General features: G+C 30.9%; 1 protein-coding gene across 1 annotated transcript; it reads right to left on the reverse strand.

The window, feature by feature from the left end:
• Positions 1-1,069: 1,069 nt before the first annotated feature.
• On the reverse strand, positions 1,070-5,628 carry LOC111280125 (formin-like protein 2). Its single transcript, XM_022867293.2, has 4 exons — positions 4,048-5,628; positions 3,703-3,908; positions 3,349-3,593; positions 1,070-2,248 (listed from the first exon to the last, which is right to left on the reverse strand). Exons 1-4 carry the CDS (start codon positions 5,574-5,576, stop codon positions 1,430-1,432), a joined length of 2,799 nt encoding a protein of 932 aa, XP_022723028.2. The 5' UTR covers positions 5,577-5,628; the 3' UTR covers positions 1,070-1,429.
• Between the last annotated feature and the right edge of the window lie 15,664 nt (positions 5,629-21,292).

Consider the following 21,292-nt stretch of genomic DNA (forward strand, 5'->3'; position numbering starts at 1 on the left):
TTATAATATTTAATATTAATTATTAAACTAATAATATTTAAATTTTAATAATATTTTAAAAAGAAATATTAATCTAACAATAATAACTTATTCTATTATATTATTGTGCAAAATATTTTAATATTCTATTGAATATTGAATATTTAATTTAATGATTTTAATATGGGATATTAATTTAATATTCTGTTAATATTAAATATTAATTTAATAATATGTAATATTTAATAATATGAAATATTAATTTAATAATATTTTAGTATGTACTATTATTTAATTATATTAAAATAATATTGATTAATTTATTATCAAATTAAATATTATAATCAATATTATTTAATTAATTAAAATAAAATAATATTAATAATTATAATAATTATGATTAATTAAATACGAAAGGGTAAAATTAGAATTACTTGAATATATAAAAATAAAATTATCTAATAAATAATATTCTCAGTTCCTGAGGAGACGCGAATTGTAATTCTTAGGAGAGAGTTAAGAATTACTATTTTTTATTTTTAAAAAATTAACATTTCATGAAATCATTATTCCTTACTAAAAAATATGAGCCAAACAACTGAAGGAAAAAGGTTTAAGGAAAATGAATAAAATAGAATCTCAATTTCATCGAGGTAAGTTCCAATTCAGCTATAACGCAAAATTCTAATTAATTTGGATAATTTTGTAATATAATTTTTAAATTGCTGAAGTTTTAGTTCTAGTTCTACCCATCAAAATTCGATCTGTTGAACGCTATTAAAAATTAAACATGCAATTGAGAATAGAGAAAGTGGAAACTGCTCGTAGAATGAAAGCATCTGCCACTTACCATACACAGCTTGAAGAACAATTCTTTTTCCTAAAAGAGAACCTGAACCTTAGCCCAAATGATTCAGATTCCATCCCAACCCATGCAAAATCTCTTTTCTCAAGCCTTACCTCCTGTGTTGAAAAAAGTAAAGAGCCAGATCAAACCAGGACTGTGCAAAGCCCTCTCAGCCACAAGAAGAAACCGGCATCCCCAGTAGCCACCACATCTTATTTCTAATTCTAGTACAAAAAATATATATTTAGCAGGCACCAACCATTATGCTTCTATCATTGAACATAAACTTCAATTTAGAGTCACTAATTTATTTACAAGATGGATCAAACCCTTTTTAGCTATGCTGCTTTATTTCATCCTGTATATTACACATAGCAAAACATCTTCCAAAATCCTGTAGGTCGATATATTCAAGTACAAATTTAGCCAACCAAAAAGATATTACATTATATATGTTGAGATTCAGACACATGTTTGCAATGACGGCTGCATTCTGAAATGGAACCTGGTCAGATAGATATAAGATTCATGGATCAGGAACTATGATGAGGACAATAAGATTTACCCGCAACTACATATGAGATGTGAGACATTGATCAGGAACTATGATGAGGGTAATGAGCTTTCATCGTCAGAGGAACCATAATGCTGCCTTACATTGAGTCCAGGAAAAACTGGAAGATGGGTAGGATTTGGCAATGGACGCGCCGAGCTGTATATTGTTCTCTCATTGACCTTGGCAACTTCCTTGCACACTTGATCAAGAATGGAGAGGAAATCCCTCACGACCATAAAAATCCTGAAAGGATGAGCTTCTTCCTTAGCTGAATTCCCATGGAAATACTCTGTTATCTCCTTCACCATAGAGAGAGCGACTCTCTCTTTGGCTTGGATCCTGGCAATATCTTCCTCCGCCTTCTTCAGGAACTCATTCATTGACTCAAAGAATTTACGGCTGCTGTCTTTCAGCACAATCTCTTCATTTAATTTTATGACTTCTCTGATTTTAGAGATACCAGTAGCAAGTTTTGCAACTTCAATACTAAGAACATCTGAATCCATAGCAGCAGCCTTCTTTACGTTGGTCAGCTCCCCACTTAGACCAGAAACAACCTCCAGGCCGAGCTTCCTAAATTCAACATCATCCTGAAAATTAGATTGCTGAATTTTCTCAGCTTTCATGTTCTGATTGACACTGGAAAGGCGAGAACCTTCAGCTCTGATGATTTCCTGCACAACAAAGTGCAGAAGTGTGGTTTTCCCATCAGTGCCCTTCACATCAACAAGCTTTAAGAGTGTGTCAAGCTTGAAGGCATGGGCATCACCGCGGTTGGTGCCAACATTCATGCGGTTCCCAGTTTTTAATACTGCCTCCAAAAGCTTCAGAAACATTCTGCTGTTCCGCAACTCTCCACAAGCAGCCTGCAGAAGAGAAATAAGTTTCAGAAATTAGAGAATTACCACACAACAGTAAATTGAAATATCAAAATCCTTCATTTCAAACAGATACAAGACCAAAATATCGAGAGTAAAGATTATGAATAAGATATCATGCTCATGAATACATGTTGCACACAGCTTTCTATAAAGCAAAATGGTGAAATAGTGCATGGCTGCCCCCATAATGTTATTGACTAAATGTAGCCATCATCTCTATAGTGCTAGATTACCATATGCAGTTTCACTTGTACTGAGCCAGCAATCATAAGCATTTTGACCAGAGAAGAAGATAATTATGAGAATTTTGTTCCTTCTTGGCACGTTTTTAAATATTTTCAATAGAAATATAGGTGTTCAACTGTCCCCTATTTCCCCAATTCTTAAGTGGAAACCACCTAAAGATAACCAAATTTCACTTGTAAGTGATATGTATCCAGCAACTGCATGGAATACTACAGAGAGATTACCACCATTGAATTGAATCCAAGCATATGGTTTCGAAGATTACTTAGCTGGAATACCATCTATCCACTAGCTGCTTTGCATGCAGAGTTTAATACCACTGAATTGAATCCAAGGTTTATGATTAGGAAGACTACAAGGCCAAAGATGAAGGGCACAATCGTTATCCTGTAAGATGGTAGGCAAGCTTCTTAATCGGGAAAATCAGGAATATAGGGGTAAATAATTGACTCTCAGTTGGAGATACAAGGTAAAGACAGAAATATGATAGATTAATGAGACAAGTTGAAGCTCCCCACAAGCTTCTTGTAATAGCAAATATGATCTCCTAAAAGTAGAGAAAAAATAAGTAACAATGAAGAGAAACAATTGAGAACTCTTCCCATTTTAAACTTGTTAGCTTTTAACTTGTAGTAAATAACTGCAATTGAGTCGATACAGTCCTAATGGAACATGTTTTACCTTGAATAAGTTTTGCTTATGGTCCACAAGGGGAAAATGAAAAGTATCAATGATGAAGAACAAACGATAATTATAAGATTCATAACAGACATCTTAGTGGTCGTTGCCCTATAAAACAGAAGCACATAAGTGCATACAGACTGGAAATTAAGACTTACCTCTAAATTTTCAAAAGACCTTTTCAGGTACTCAATTTCAGAGTCAAAATTAGCAATGTAAAGCATTGCACCAGCCCTCTTGAAGGCGAAAGGTATGTCAAGCACTGCCTTGAGGAATTTCTCAGCGGAACCTAGCTTAAAAGGGGATTCATCACTGAACTCCTTCAGCTTACGCTCTTCTTCGTTGGTTGGAGCCATCTTTAATAGGCTTTCCAGGAGCTCTGTCCCAAGTGCGTCTGAATTGCCTGTTTGCAGAAAAGTTAAAGCAGTTTAGAGGTAGAATAAAATTATTTCTCCTTTATTACTCTATCTTTTACCGATTCATTGTATTTGCCATGCGTATGAAATGATTACCTTCCATAAGTGCTTCACAGACTTCATCAATGGTCACATTCAATGCTCTCAATAAAATTGCAATGTTCTGAGACTTCTTCGGATCAAGTACGCAATTTTCCTGACTCACAGAGGACAGAATCTGCCGGCGACCACCACCGTTATCTTTCGTGGCCAAATTTGAATTATTCACCATAAAAAGTGTCTCAATCATCTCCTCATTCAATCTGCAAGCACCATTTTTGCATTCTACAACTTACCAAACACTCAAAAAGCAATAAAGGTTGATACCAAAAGAAGAAAAAATTTTAAGCAAAGTAGATATACTAAAGGACTAAAAGAGGGATGTGGGTAATGGTATCTCACTGAAAAGAGCTTGCTTTTATTTGATCCCACACCATGGCCCGATCCGAACTCGCCCTAACTTTATCCCAATGCAAAGGCTTCAATTTCGGTTTAGGGGTCTCTTCACTCCTCTCTAAACCCTCATTCTTCTTCAATTGCTCATTCACCGCCAAATTCTGCAACACCACCGGCCTGGAAGGCCCAACAAGAACCGGAGGCCCCCCTGAATTAGCCTCGTAAACAGAGTTCATTGCCACAGGAACTTCCCAGAAACGCAGTGGAGGAAGCGGCGGAGGTGGTGGTGGAAGCTTCTTAAGCACAATCATTGATGGAGATTCCTTTTTCTTACCCGAAAAACTTGAACTTCTATCTGGTGAATCCCTTTCGGAAGACGATGAAGATAACTTTGTGGATGAAGGTGAAGTTGGAGATGGGTTTTTTATTCTCACTGTAAAGATAGGAACAACAGTATCTGGAGACTTGGATCTCTGACTCACAGGACTTGAGTTCAAGAATGAATTTGTAGGTGAACAAGAGTTGGAATAAGGGTAAGAAGCTGTTCTTGAGTTGAAGCTTCTACTCCCAAAGTTCTCACCTTGAAACTCCCCCCTTGAACTTGATCCTATTCTTACTGGTGTCGGACTCTCTCTTCTACCTGAAGAGCCTCTTGGTGAAAAAAACTCTTCTTCATCTTCAACATTGTTTTCAAAACTACCCATTTGCCCATTTTGGAGAAACTGTTGTCCACTTTGAAAAGTTTGGACTTTTGGCAATGGTGGCAATGGATTCAGCTCTGGAGAGCCAAGCTTTTGATAAGGAGAAGATGAAACTCCCAGCTTGATACCTCCATTGCTAGAAAGGGTTGTTTTTTCTGGGTCTACTCTAGAGTTTACAAGGGTGCCTAAGTAAAGAAACTCCGAGCTGCGGTTGGTTGAGACATAACGTGGCGGTTGTTGAGATGGTGGTGGTGGAGGTGGTGGCTTTGTGGAGGCATCTGAGGGGGGAATGTTGGGAGGGAATAAGCGGAGGGAGTCTGAACGGGAAGCTTTGTCGTCGGAGGAAGTGTTTTGGTGGTTGTGATGGCGAAGGTAGAGCGTAAGGGCGGCAAGACAGAGGATGATGGCGGCCATGAGGAGGGCGGAGGAGAGGGAAATGAGGAGGAGATGGCGGCGGTGGGATGAGGGGGAGGGAGAGTGGGGCACGAGCAGGGAGGAGATGTTGGCGGGAAAAGTTGGGAGTGTGGAGGGTGGTGGAGGAGGGGGTGGAGGGGAAGGGAAGGAAGGAAAGAAAGGATTTTGAGGGGTGGAAGGTGGAGTTGTGGAGAAAGGATATTTGGGCTGCTGTTGTTGTTGTTGGTTGTGATGAGGTTGGGATTGTGGCGAGGGAAATGGGGAAGAGGAGGAAGGAAGGTAGGTTGGTGGAAGGGAGCTACGAGGAAAAAAAGGCTGGTGGAGGAGGTGGCGGTGGAATTGGTAGGAAGTGGTGTTTGTGATGGTACATATAAGGAGGAGAATGAGAGCACGAAGGTGGCTCATGGTGGCTGATGGCATTGTTGTTTTTAAAAGTGAACCACACTCAAAACACGTTGATAAACCCACACACACTCTCTTTGACTGTTTTTAACTAATAAAAGGGTCAGAGGGAAAGACAGATACAGACAGAGAGAGAAAACTGTTTAAATTTCTTGATGATCACTTTAAACAGAGAAGAAGAAGATGAAAGAAGAGAACTTTGCCTGTAGCTATAATGGGGTTTTCAGTTTTATCCTAAGAGATGACTCATGAATTCAGATGGGGTATACTACGGAAAGAGAATGCGAAAATATGCAGAATTAAGGACCAAACTGTTGCGCCTGAAGCAATAATCACAACAATACAGAAGCAATAGACAACAATCAATAATCAAATACGCAGGAAAAATAAAGCACACCAAGATTTACGTGGAAAACCCTCCAGTGTAGAGGGAAAAACCACGGGCCACCAGAAAAATCTTCACTATCAAATAATAGTTATACAAAGTTCTTCTCTAGCTAAAACTAGAGCTAATCAACAACTAGAGAAACAATTGGAGAAATCTCACCAAATAAGTGACTCAACAAATACACCCTGGATTTGTTCCTAGAGAGCTTCAAACCCGATCTTCACCGTTCAGAATGTATAACTCTGAATCATAAACCTCCTGACAAGGTTCCAACTCAATCGGACCACGGATCGACTTCCGTTTAATCAACTCTCCCTTCTCCTTTTTCTCTCTCTGCTTTTCCTGGCTTTTCTTCTTTCTCTACTTGGTTGTCGACACACACACAAAACAACCCCACCTCTTTTTTATTAAGTAGCTAGGGCTCTGTGTAAAATAAAAGATCAAGGCCCATGACCTTTACTTGGTCCAAAACCACTTACATGGGACTGGACCCCATTTTCCTAACAATCTCCCCCTCCAGCCCCATTAGGAGGAGATTCATCACCATAGCAGTTTCATTTGGAACTTACCTTGGCCAGGGAACTCATTCCGGCCAAGTTACTACAAAGCTCAAGCTTTTCCCTGGGAAGTATCTTAGTCAACATATCTGCCACATTTTTATCAGTATGGACTTTCTTCAATAGCATCTGCTGTTCTTCAATCACTGAACGTAACCAATGATATCTAACATCAATGTGCTTTGTTCTAGCATGGTACATGGTATTCTTACTCAAATCTAAAGCACTCTGGCTATCACAAAATACCACATACTCTTTCTGATTCAACCCTAATTCAAGAAGAAAACGTTTCATCCAAAGCATTTCTTTACATGCTTCAGTTGCTGCAATATACTCAGCCTCTGTAGTTGACAAAGCAACACACTTCTGCAACTTAGACTGCCAAGATACAGCTCCTCCTGCAAAAGTAAACAAATACCCTGAAGTAGATTTCCTACCATCAAGATCGCCTGCCATGTCAGCATCAGTAAACCCTTCTAGAACTGGTTGTGAAACTCCATAAGTCAAGCACATTTTTGAGGTACCCCTCAAATATCTAAAAATCCATTTCACTGCTTCCCAGTGAACCTTCCCTGGATTAGAAAGAAATCTGCTCACTACACCAACTGCATGAGCAATGTCAGGCCTTGTACAAACCATAAGATACATTAAAGAACCGACTGCAGAAGAATAAGGAATACTAGACATAGCTAGTTGCTCTTCCTTAGACACTGGACAAGATTTCTTACTTAGATGAAAATGGTTGGCAAGTGAACTGCTAACTGATTTAGCATGTTGCATGTTGAATCTACCAAGCACTCGTTCAACATACTTTTCCTGTGACAACCACAGCTTTCCAGCTCTCCTATCTCGGATAATGTCCATACCAAGAATCTGCTTTGCTGGACCTAAATCTTTCATATCAAAGGACTTAGACAATTGTTCTTTCAACCTGCAAACCATACTAGCATCTTGTCCTACAATCAACATATCATCAACATATAATAATAGGATAATGAAGTTACCATTAGAGAATTGTTTAATATACACACAAGAATCTGCTGCTGTTCTTTTATAGCTATGACTCATCATAAAAGAATCAAACTTCTTGTACCACTATCGCGGAGCTTGTTTCAAGCCATACAAGCTTTTCTTCAATTTGCAAACTAAGTGCTCTTTCCCTTTCACTTCAAAACCCTCAGGCTGATTCATATAAATGTCCTCCTGCAAATCACCATGCAAAAATGCAGTTTTAACATCAAGTTGCTCAAGCTCAAGATTCAAACTAGCTGCCAATCCCAGTACCACTCGAATAGAACTCATTTTTACAACTGGAGCAAAAATCTCATCAAAATCGATGCCTGGTTTCTGAGAAAAACCTTTTACTACCAATCGAGCTTTGTACCTCACTAGTTTGTCACCATCCTTTTTCAACTTGAACACCCATTTATTCTTTAATGGCCTCTTCCCTGTTGGAAGTTTAACAAGATCATAAGTACCATTCTTTCGCAATGACTCCATCTCTTCTTTCATTGCTTTTAACCAGTGCTCTCTATCCGGAGTAACCAGCACATCTTGAAAGCTTTCTGGCTCCCCTTCACTGGTAACTAAAATAAAATCTGAACTTGGATACCTGGTAGATGGCCTGCGCTTTCTAGTAGATCTCCTGAGCTGAGACTCTACATCACTTGATGCTGAAGGTAGCTCTCCCTGCTCAACACTCTCAGGTAGAGAGGATTGCTCCCCCTGCTCAAAACTAATAGCATCTGGCTCATCACCAACTATGGCTGGCTCATTCATATCCCCAAGTTCTGTTTCTGGCTCATTTTCACCATCTGTGGCTCTTTCCTGTGAAATCCCTGTCGGTGTTGAAATATCACACTCAACAGTAACTCGTGTAGTCTTCTCATTTTTCTCAAGGTCTGCTATGGTTTCTTTTTCATGAAAGACCACATCTCTGCTTCTGACTGTCTTTCTCTTTACTGGATCCCATACCCTGTAGCCAAATTCCTCATCACCATATCCTACAAACACACACTGTGTAGCTTTACTATCAAGCTTTGACCTCTGCTCTTTTGGTACATGCATGAATGCTTTACACCCAAAAACTTTTAAGTGAGAGTATGAAGCATCTTTTCCTGTCCACACTCTTTCTGGAATGTCAAAGCCCAAAGGAACTGATGGTGACCTGTTAAGTAAATAACAAGCTGTGTTGACTGCTTCACCCCAGAATGGCTTCGGTAATTTTGCCATCCTCAACATACATCTGACTTTTTCCACAATGGTGCGATTCATTCTTTCAGCTATACCATTATGCTGCGGTGTTCCAGGTTCTGTCCTCTCATGCCTGATCCCATGCTTTGAGCAATACTCTTCAAAGCTTTTAGATGTGTATTCCCCACCATTATCAGTTCGAATACACTTTAAGGGTAACCCTGTCATCCTTTCAACCATGGCATGAAATTTTTGAAAATACTGCAGTACCTGACTTTTATATTTCAACATATACACCCAAGTCTTACGTGAAGCATCATCAATAAAAGTAACAAAATATCTGCTACCACCTAATGACTCAACCTCAATGGGACCACATACGTCAGAATAAATTAATTCCAATATATTTTCTTTTCTCTGAGAACTTTTACGAAAAGAAACTCTATGATGCTTACCAAACAAACAATAATCACATGAATCGAGAGACATACCTTTGGTCAAGGGAATGAGAGAGTGCCTTGCCAAAACCTGTAACCCTTTTTCACTCATGTGTGCCAGCCTCCTGTGCCACAAGTTTGCTGAAGCATCATTTTCAACGGTATTTACCTGGTTACCGTTCAATTGCATCCATGTCTTATACATTGTGCAGCATAGTTTTCCCCTTGCAACTACCATAGATCCTTTGAGAAGCTTCCACTGTCCATTCTTTTGTCGGCTTTCATATCCCTCCTTATCAAGGACATTAATAGCAAGCAAGTTCATTCTCATATCTGGAATGTGTCTGACATCCCTTAAAGTCAACATGCAGCCTGTACTAGTTTGTACACCAATATCACCAATCCCAACAATCTGCGACACACTCTTGTTTCCCATCTTGGTACAACCAAAGTCTCCTGCTTTGTAAGTTGTAAACAACTCTCTCTTAGGAACACAATGATATGCCGCTCCTGTGTCAACTATCCACTCAATGTCGGGATCACTAACATGATTACAGTCACCATGTGTACAAATCAAAGTAACTGAATCACTATCTGAATTCACTGCTGCAACATTGCCATCATCTGAACTCTTGCCTTTCTCATCTTTTCGCTCTTGCTTCAAGATTCTACAATTTCGTTTTATATGACCAGCCTTACCACAATGGAAACACTTCACTTTACCTCTAAACTTAGATTTATGTTTAGACTTACAAGTTGCAATCTTTTTAACAAGCATAACTTTATTCATACCTGTTTTTCTCTCATACAATGCTGTCAATTTTTCCCAAACAATGTGAGCATCCGATTCCTGCGCTACATGATGGAACACGCTGATATCAACCCATTTTCTGATTGTAGCCAGCGTCTTTCTACCTAGCTTCTTCCAGCTTTCATCTTTCATATCTGCTGGTTTAGCCGAATCACCCAATACTGGCTCATACAAATCTTTGCAGTATAGATGATCCTCCATCATAGGCTTCCAAATTGAATAATTTGATGCTGTCAATTTTATCATGGAACCTGTATCACCTTCCATGATCTCAAACAGAATTTACTTCTATCCTGGGTTGCTTCTGTATCGATGTCTCAAAATAACCCTCGCTCTGATACCACTTGTTGCGCCTGAAGCAATAATCACAACAATACAGAAGCAATAGACAACAATCAATAATCAAATGCGCAGGAAAAATAAAGCACACCAAGATTTACGTGGAAAACCCTCCAGTGTAGAGGGAAAAACCACGGGCCACCAGAAAAATCTTCACTATCAAATAATAGTTATACAAAGTTCTTCTCTAGCTAAAACTAGAGCTAATCAACAACTAGAGAAACAATTGGAGAAATCTCACCAAATAAGTGACTCAACAAATACACCCTGGATTTGTTCCTAGAGAGCTTCAAACCCGATCTTCACCGTTCAGAATGTATAACTCTGAATCATAAACCTCCTGACAAGGTTCCAACTCAATCGGACCACGGATCGACTTCCGTTTAATCAACTCTCCCTTCTCCTTTTTCTCTCTCTGCTTTTCCTGGCTTTTCTTCTTTCTCTACTTGGTTGTCGACACACACACAAAACAACCCCACCTCTTTTTTATTAAGTAGCTAGGGCTCTGTGTAAAATAAAAGATCAAGGCCCATGACCTTTACTTGGTCCAAAACCACTTACATGGGACTGGACCCCATTTTCCTAACACAAACCGTCTATTTGGGAGGTCCAAGAATGAAATGTTCCAAGTTCCAACTCAGAGAGAGAAGGAAAAGAGGGACTGCATGCTGAGTCGGAGAGGGCAAAAGGTACATCTGTAAATATCATGTACGATTCGATTTTATAATATAAAAATGTTAAAAAAAATTATATACATATTTTAAAAAATATATATTTAATGTTTATTTATTTCAACGTAAATTTTAAAATAATATAATTCATAATATATGTTGATATATTTAAATATGTGATACGATATGAATAATATATTTAATTTAATTTTATATTATAAATATATATTTAACATGTTTAACACATTTAATATATTTAATATATTTTTATATTTATTTTAATTTAATATAAACTTATAAAAATTATTTTAATTTTTAATCTTTTAATTATAATACTTAATTAATTATTTAATATCATATAAAAATTATTTTAAACATTTAATTATAATACTCATTTAATAATTATTATAAAATTATTTTTATATTAATAATATAAATACAATATAAATATTAATATTGATCCTATGTATTATTATTTTATTTTTTAATTTTTAATAGTTTATCATTTTAAATATATACTAAAAACTAATATAGTTATGCAATATAAATATAAATTTAAATTTATATATTAAAAACATATTAAATGAGTATTAAATTTGTTTATTTTTTAATATGTAAGTATCTTTTATATTATTAATATATCAATTCTATTAAATTATAAATAATTAATAGTGTATAATTATTTATTATTTTAATCGTATTACTATATATATATTCACATTTATTATATCTATTCATATATATTTATATTATTTATATTTATTTATATTATATTTAAAAAAATTAATTATATATATTAATCATATCATTTCATATATAATATATATATTAAATATATCGCATCCATATTTAATATTTAAATATATTTTATAATTAACATTATATTTATATTTTAATAATTGATGCTATTATATAAGTCAAATATAAACAAAAACATCAATTAACATATTAACAAAGAGAGAGAAAAAACAAGAAAGTATAACACTTTCTCTGTTTCACCCCCCCCCCCCCCCTTTTCAAAGGAGAAGTAAACTTTGAACAATACCCAATCTTTCAATGTAAATCATGATAACAGTAAAACATAAACGTTTCAATTTCCTATGATAGAAGAGGTAGAAAGGTCATCCAAGCCATCGAGAATGGAGAACGAGGGGGAAGGAAAAAGACAAAAAGTGAACATATATTTCCAAGAAACACAAGAGGATAAAAATATGTGACAGACAGACAGACAGACAAACATTTTTTATTATTGGGATTTGCATCATTTTATTTTCCCTGTGCTGGGATTCTTGCAATTATGTCAAACCTCTTAGCCTGGTTAAAGATAAGCTGCTTTCACTGTGAGCCTGTGAACCATGACGAGAGCAGAAAGCCGGAAATGGAATCCACCAACAAAAGTTCGTATATAGTACAATATATGATATGATTTATCAGTTGTATTAATATTTTTTTATATATTTATTAAAAAAAAAAAGTTTTCATTACGCAAAATTTCCATTTTACGAATGCATTACTTGTAAATGCATCGTTTTAAAGAAGATTTCTTTAAAATATCTATAAAGAAATCAGATTAAGTATTTCAATTTTTATGAAAAACATTTTGAATAAAATTTTTATTATTAAATCAATATAAAAAAATTATTCTTAAAATTGCTTAAGGAAGATACTAGATTCAACCAAAAGTTAGATATTCCTAAGTCCTAACTATATTATAAAAAAAAATTAATGTTGAATTAGACAAATTGCAGCATATCATAAGGGGCAATGCATCTGTGTCTTCAACCAATGAATGAATAGTTATTAGGCTCTGCCATAGTTGATAGACTATATATTCCAAGGCCCCATAGCACTTATGAAAATCAGTTTTCAAGCTGTGATTTATGATTTATTAAAGTAGTACTATATGGAATCGTACATACCAAAAGTTTTTTTTTATAAATATTTTTCTTGAATTTTGTTTAATTTTATATTAAATTTATTCATTTATATAGGATTTCATTTTATTCTCAATTAATGCCAGTTAATTAAAGCCATGTGACAAATATAGTATCCGTGACAAGTTTTCTTTGGTTGGTACATTTGATCGATATAATTTTTTTTTACATCAAAATATTTGATTTAATGATAATTGTATGCATTTTATATATTATTTGTGATTTTTTAAATAGAAATTAGAAAAAAAAAAAGCTGAAATTTAGGAAATTAAGTTATAGTTTTATGGACTTCATCAAGGAATAAAAATAACTTCTTTTTTTTTATATAAAAATCACCTTTTGGTAAGTTTTTTTTTTTTTTTTTGAGTTAAAATTATGAATTTCACAATTGATATGGTGGCCTTTCCTCTTGGAGACGAATGACTTTATGGATATTATTAATTTCATGCCTCCAAATAATAAATCACACAATTTGTTCATTAATGGAAATTTCAACCAATCATGTTTCAAAGAAATCTTATGAAATATACTCATTAAAAAAGACTAATAAATGTTAGTATGTTTTTCTTTTTGTGAGTGAAACTTATCTTAATGAAGAAGTTGAACCTAAGCTCCATATTATTAGAATATTATAGTAGTATTTTTTTAATGAAAATTACATTTTAATATCAAAATATTATTTTTTATAATTAAATTTGTTCATGTGTTGAATTTTCATTAAGCTCATATATCGAGCTTTGATAAAATTTTAAGCCTTGATTGACTCGATCATTTGTTATTATATGTTAATAAAATTTTGTTTTTATTTTATTTTAAAATATATTTAAAATTTTTAAAATGATTTTAATATTATTTAAACAGTTATAATTGGATGAATGAAACTTTGAAAATGAGAACTTAGTTCAACCCGACTTGATTCGGTGACACATCTATTGTTAAGTCTTGTTTTTTTATTTTTACTCTATCCTTTTGTGCACTTTCTTATAAATAATATACTTAACAAATTTTACAAAATATTATTCTTTTTAATCCATACATTAAATTTTATAAATGTACTAATGAACAATGCTATTCATTGGTTGTACCATGTGCTTGATTTTTTTTTTAGTTTTTTTGTCAATATTTTTACATTTAATAATTTTTTTAAAGATTTTATTTTTAAAGGTGGATCCCATTTTGTATCAAGCTTTTTTTTTTTACTTTTTTTCAAGATTTAAATTTTTTTATGAGACACTTGATATTAAGGGTATGTCATGTGTTTACTTTTTTTATTATTTTTTTTATTTTTATGTATTTGATAAATATTTTTTAGATTTTAAATTTTTTATCTTCCTAACTTGATAGAATATGCCATATGTCAAATTATTTTCTTTTTTTTCTATTTTTTTATCATTTTTATTGACTTTTGCTATTTTTTTCTTTTTTAAATATTTTAACTTTTTTAATGTTAGACTTATTTGATATTATTGATTAAATTTTTTTGTTATTTTTCTTTTTTGTTAATTTGATATTTTTTTAAGAAAATGATATTAAGGAAAGCTCACATTGCTAATGTGGGGTGATAACTCGATTTTCTTCTTTTTTTTTTTTTTTTGGATTTTCATCATTTCTTTCTAATTTTTGTTATTTTTTAATTCTAATTAGATAATTTTATTGAGAAAAAAGTAATAAATGTGTACATGTTGCACTCTATATCGCTTTTGTTGCCTTTTGTATTTTTGCATTTTTATTTTTTAATATAATAATTCACAACAAAATAAGCCGATAAATAAATTTTTAAAGAAAATGTTAATGGAGATATGAATATATTTTTTTATTTTTATGTATTTGATAAATATTTTTTAGATTTAAAATTTTTTATCTTCCTAACTTGATAGAATATGCCATATGTCAAATTATTTTCTTTTTTTTCTATTTTTTATCATTTTTATTGACTTTTGCTATTTTTTCCTTTTTAAATATTTTAACTTTTTTAATGTTAGACTTATTTGATATTATTGATTAAATTTTTTTGTTATTTTTCCTTTTTGTTAATTTGATATTTTTTTAAGAAAATGATATTAAGGAAAGCTCACATTGCTAATGTGGGGTGATAACTCGATTTTCTTCTTTTTTTTTTTTTTTTGGATTTTCATCATTTCTTTCTAATTTTTGTTATTTTTTAATTCTAATTAGATAATTTTATTGAGAAAAAAGTAATAAATGTGTACATGTTGCACTCTATATCGCTTTTGTTGCCTTTTGTATTTTTGCATTTTTATTTTTTAATAGAATAATTTACAACAAAATAAGTCGATAAATAAAATTTTAAAGAAAATGTTAATGGAGATATGAATAGCAAACTAATTCGTATTCGATAAACTTTGATTAGTTCAAATCTTACATGTGCATTTTTTATTTAAGATTGAGTCAAGATGTTTTTTTAAATCAAGGTCGAGTCGGAGTGGGTTTATGGTGTTCCGTCTTATTTTAATTAATTATTTAATTTTTATTTATATGTATTATATTAATAAATATATTATTTAACATATTAATTAAATAAAAATATTAAATTGATCCATAATTATAATCAATCTATTCATATATTATATAAATTTAACTCTTTGTGATTTTTATTCGACTTTTATTTAAGGTTTCGACGTATTACTTTTTTTTTGTTCTTTTTTTGTTTAAATTTAAATAAATTTTGTGAACAAAAAAATCTATGTAAGTATCCACGTGACACCTCAATTAACTTTTTATCATTTTTTATTATTTAATGAAATAAATTTTGCAATGAAATGAGCTAATGGATAGGAATGACAAAATAATTCGTATCCAATGGATCTCCATTCAATTAGGATGTTCATGTAATACCCCAATAAGTTTTCTTTTTCTTTTTCTTTTTTTTTTGTTTTTTTTACTAAAGTAATATTGTAAAAAAAAAATAAACATATTGATATCGCACCTTAATTTGCTTTTTTTCTCTTTTTTTATGTTTTTAATTAAATAAATTTTGTATTGAAATATGTTAATTGATATAGATACAAAAATAATCTATTTTCAGTAAGTTTTGATCCATCTAGATTTGATTAGAGATAATTTTTAAAATTGAGATTGACTTTAGATGAATCTAGTTTTTAAAAAAGAAACAAGCTCAAGTCAAAAACATATTTAAGATATTTTGTCTAAGCTCATTTTGAGGTATATATAAAATATATATTTTATTATTTATTTAATTTTATACACATATATGAATTATATTAATAAATTTTTTACCTTAATTTCATAAATTAATATTTTAAACTCAATATCTAATGTTAATGTGGCACTCTTGAGATTTTTTTTTCTTTATTTTATTTTCCCTTTTCCAAAATTTTCATTTTTTTTATTGTTTTAGGTGTTTAATTTTTATTGGATAAATTTATGAAAAAAGAATAAAATTAAGGTATTATTGTGTATTTCCTATTTTTTATTTTTTATCTTATTTTCTATTTTTTGTTAATTTTTTTATCTTTAATAAATATCTTTTTGAAAGATTTTTATTTGTTAAAGTTGCGCTTCACTTTACACCAAACTTTCTTTTTTTTTTTTTAATCTTTTTTTTAGATTTAACTTTATTTCTTAGCATAACCTACTCGATATTAAAAGTATACCACATGTTCACTTTTTTTCTTATTATTATTATTTTTATATATTTAATAAAATATTTTTTCTTTTAAATTCATTTTTGTCTCACCAACTTGATATAAAGAGTGTGCCAAGTATTATGTTATTTTCTTTTTCTTTTTTTTTTTTTTGTCATTGTTCGATTTACTCTTTCTTTCTTTTTTTCTTTTAAATATTTTATCTTTTTTAATATAGGACAAATTTGATATTATTGATTAAAAACTTATTTTTATTTTTTAATTTGATATTTTTTAAGAAAAAGATATTATCATGTAGTAACTCAACTTTTTTTTTTTGCATTTTTATCTTTTCTTTTTAATTTTTGTTAATTTTGCTTTATTTATTTTTTAATTATATAACTTTATTGCACAAAACCAACATTGTGTACATGTTGTACTCTATTTTACTTTTTATGTTTTTAATTGAATAATTTACAACAAAAAAATCAATAAAAATTTTTTTTAAGACAAACATAAATGGATGTATGGATAACAAAAATTATTCATATTTGATAGTTTAATTCATCCGAATTTGATATGTGCATTTTTTATTTGAGATCAAATCGAAGTTATTTCTTAAAAATTAAGGTCAAATTAGATATGGGTTTATGATTTTTTTTCTTGCCTTAATTATATATATTAAATTAATTATTTAATTATATATATGTGTTATATTATTAAAGATATTATTTAATATCTTAATTTAATAAGATACTATATCTATCCAAAATTAAGATGTAATCCATTGATCTATTATATAAATTTGATTTTTTTTCACTTTTGTTTGATTGTCATTTATGGTCCCAACGTGTTACCTTTTTTTTCCTTTTTTTATTTCTTCAAAAAATATTTTTTGCTTTTTTTTTTTAATTTTTAAATTTAGATAAATTTTGCTAAAAAAAACCTATGTAGGTGTCCAAGTGGTGTCTCAATTTGATTTTTTCCCTTTCGTTTTTTGTTTTTTATTAAATAAATTTTACAACAAAATGAACCAATTGATAAAAATGACAAAATAATTTGTATCTAATAGGTCATCACTCAATTAGGATATCCCCGTAATATTCCATTTAGCTTTCTTTTCCATTTTATTTTTATTTCTTTGATTTTTTCCTTTTCCCATCTTTTTTTAAAAATATTTTTATTAAAGTGATTTTGTGAAGAAAAAAAAAAAGGTGTCAACATGGTGCCTCACTTAACTTTTTTTTTTCATTTTCTTATATTTTTAATTAGATAAATTTTGTAATGAAAAGTGTCAATTGATGAATATTTAAAAAACAATATTGATTTTAATCCATTTTAATTTGATAAAAGATGATTTTTAAAAATTGAAATTGACTTTGATAAAAGTCAAATTTTTTAAAAAGAAATAAGTTCGAATTGAAAACATATTTAAGGTATTTTATCTTAGCTTATTTTGAGATATATATATGTATATATAAGTATATATTTTATTATTTATTTAATTATATATATGTATTATATTAATAAAATTATTTTTTATTTTAATTTAAAAATTTTTATATTTTAAATTCAATATGTAATACAGTGTGGCACCCATTGTAAGCATTTATTTTTTTTTCACTTTTCTTATTTTTAAAATTTTTTTTGTTTTTCCTTTTTAATTATTTTTCTTTTTGGTATTTATTTTTTTATTGTATAAATTTTATTTGTATAAAAAAAGAGACCAATTAAAGTATCTACGTGTTATTCCCGTTTATTTTGTACCTTTCTTTTTTTAAAATTTTTAATTAAAAAAATTTTCTAAAAACATATTCGACAAATAGAAATGAAAAAATAAATAATTGATCCACAGCAACGCACATGCATTTTTCTTGTCCATACTATTAATTTTACTATTTTTAACTTTCCTTTGACCTCTAGTAAAATACCACGTGTCACTCTTACTTATTTCTTTTCTCATATTTCTTTTTTTTTATTATTTCTTCTTAACACACTGTTTTGGTACAAATACAAAAGCCATAATTTTTTCTTTTTAACTCTCTCTCCAAATCCTCTAACCCTCTCGTAATTCTTACAAAAGAAAAAAACAACCGCCTCTACTACCATTACCATTGGAACCCCCTCAAACCAGTACATCCCGTCACTTTCAATCACCAGTTCTTAAGCTCAATACTGAACCACTCTCGCTTATTGTTCCTGCCAACCAATAAACACCACATCACCAACACTTTTAAACCATAAAAAATGCCACTATACAATATTGTAGACCACAAACATCAATAGCCTCCTACCTACCAATAGCTCACACCACCATCAGTAGTAATCCTAGCCTACCCAACCACTATCAAACACTTCCAACAGCCCTTATTCCGACAACTTAAAACATTGTAAAAAACATTCATTCTATAAACGAAATTATCTTGTTTCTCATTTTTTTTGATAAAAAATACACAAATAAAAAAATTCAACCTTACAAGAAAGCCATAAAAAAAAACCAAGAAAAAAACACAAAAAACACCAAAAATAAAAAGAAGAATCATCTAGGTTATTGGCTTAAAAAACTTTGAAAGTGATTTGAGTTATCAATTTTTGTAAGTAGTAAAAGCTATTGTAATGAGGCGATGTTTTAATAACAGAGTGTGAACTTTAAGAAGAGGAGACCTGTGACTTTCTCTTTAGTCTAGGTTAATTTGTAGTTTTTTTAGAAAAACTAAAATCAGAACATGAAAAAAGAGCCAAAAAGGAAGATTTTGGTGGAATCTAAGCCTAAGCCATTAGAGAAAGAAGGAAATGAGAAAAAATGATTTAAAAAAAGTTGGGTTTTATAATGGGAAAGAAATAAACTTGTGATAAGATCGAACTTGGACTTGCGACCCACTTGCTCGACCCACAATCTATACCTAGAACTAATTCGTTGATGATACATTGATATGTTGATTGACTTGTTGAATAAAAAAAGTTTTATGATATTGAATAAGTGAAAAATAATAAAATAAAAAAAAGATAAAAGGATTAATTAATATGAGAAAAGAGGAAAAAAAAGGAAAAGATAAATCAAATCAATTATTTTACTTTATCTAACATAACTCATTCAGTCCTTCACGTGACCTTTGCCCCACACCTTTTCTTAGGTTTGTTTATTTCCATCATTTCCTATGATTTTTCCTTTCTCTTAAATTTTGTAGATGGGTCATTTATTCATCCTAAAAGTTGAAAGGTTGGATTTTGATTTTTTTTTTTTTTGGTTATTTTTCTTTTAAACCAAACAAACTAAAGAATGTGAAAAAATGGATTATTTTGTATCAAATTTTTAGGCTGCCAAAAGAGTTTTTGTGCTTTTTGGATTATTTTTGTTTCATTTTTTTTACATTTTGAGGGTTTTTTATGGAAATAAAGAAATTTTAGAAATTGAGGCAATTATAGTATTTTTTTTTTGTTGCTTCCTTTTATTGTAGGGAAATGGGTTGTGGAGTTTTTGCTTCTAGGTTCTTTTTTTTTTTTTTGTTTAATTTTTTTATTTATGATTGTTTTATATATGATTGGGCCATTTTTTGTATCTCATCAAAAAGAAAGGAAAAAAAAATGAAAATAAGGTGTTCTATATTGAGTGATTTAAAATTTTTTTTTATTTTTTTAATGTTGAGTTTTTCTTTATTTTTGATTTGTTTGATTAAATTTTATAATTTTTTTCATATTAATATTTATTTTTTTATCTTATAGGAAATTTAATGATTGCTCATGTAAGTGTTAGATTTTCTCTTTTCATTAGTTTTTTTTAGCAATTCTTTCAATCAAAACGTGTGTTGAGGCATGTTTGGTTTTCAAAAACCTTTTTGGATAGTTTGATGTTATTTATAATATTTTTATTATCTAGTTTTAAAAAATAAATTATGGTGTAGTGTTTATTTATAATTGTGGAAAAATGAGAGTATATTGAAAACTTGTGTATTGAATCATACAAACACCATAGATTTAAATACAACTAACTAGAGAGTAAACTAAGAAATTAAATATTCCTAAATCTAATCCCTATAATCAAGAAATTATCTATCCTGATATTCTGTCCTTAATTCTAAAGATATAAATTCTCAATTTTAGGGATACAAATATATACAGATTACAATCAACAGATTACAAAATACAACAACTTGTAACTAAATGTTTTCCCACACTCCCCCTCAAGCTGGTGAATAGGTGTTTTCCATTCCCAGCTTGGAAATAATTTTCTGAAATGTTGTACTGTTGGGGCCTTTAGTCAACACATCTGCAAGTTGACCTTTGGTTGATACATATGGGGTGCAAATCAATCCATTGTCTAGCTTTTCCTTTATGAAGTGCCGGTCTACTTCAATGTGTTTTGTTCTGTCATGTTGCATAGGATTATGTGCAATGCTTATTGTAAATTTATTATCACAGTAAAGTCTTATTGGTCCATCCCATTTGATCTTCAAGTCTTATAGAATAATCTTTAACCATAGTAGTTCACAAATTCTTTGAGTCATTACCCTAAACTCTGCTTCAGCACTTGATCTTGCCACCACATTCTATTTTTTATTCTTCCAAGTTACAAGATTACCACCTAAAAAGTGCAGTAGCCTGAGGTAGATCTTCTGTCAGTTACTGAACCTGCATAATCAGCATCTGTATATGCCTCTAGTACCAACCCTGAATTTTTTTTAAACAAGATACCTCTCCTAAGATTAGCCTTCAAATAGTGTAGTACACGGTAGACAGCCTGTAGGTGTATTTCTTTAGGGCTATGCATAAATTGACTTATCACACTCATAGCATATGCT

Source organism: Durio zibethinus, chromosome 27 (assembly GCF_047325235.1).
Source record: "Durio zibethinus cultivar Kanyao isolate XHJ-2024 chromosome 27, ASM4732523v1, whole genome shotgun sequence".
Taxonomy (NCBI): domain Eukaryota; kingdom Viridiplantae; phylum Streptophyta; class Magnoliopsida; order Malvales; family Malvaceae; genus Durio; species Durio zibethinus.

What these genes read in the sequence shown, in the direction of transcription:
- LOC111280125 (XM_022867293.2), bottom strand. Translation starts at nt 5,576, where the DNA reads ATGCCATCAGCCACCATGAGCCACCTTCGTGCTCTCATTCTCCTCCTT. An exon ending in CTGTGAAGCACTTATGGAAG is followed by an intron (nt 3,594 to 3,702) that starts GTAATCATTTCA and finishes TTCTGCAAACAG; the next exon opens with GCAATTCAGACGCACTTGGG. An exon ending in GGTCTTTTGAAAATTTAGAG is followed by an intron (nt 2,249 to 3,348) that starts GTAAGTCTTAAT and finishes TCTCTTCTGCAG; the next exon opens with GCTGCTTGTGGAGAGTTGCG.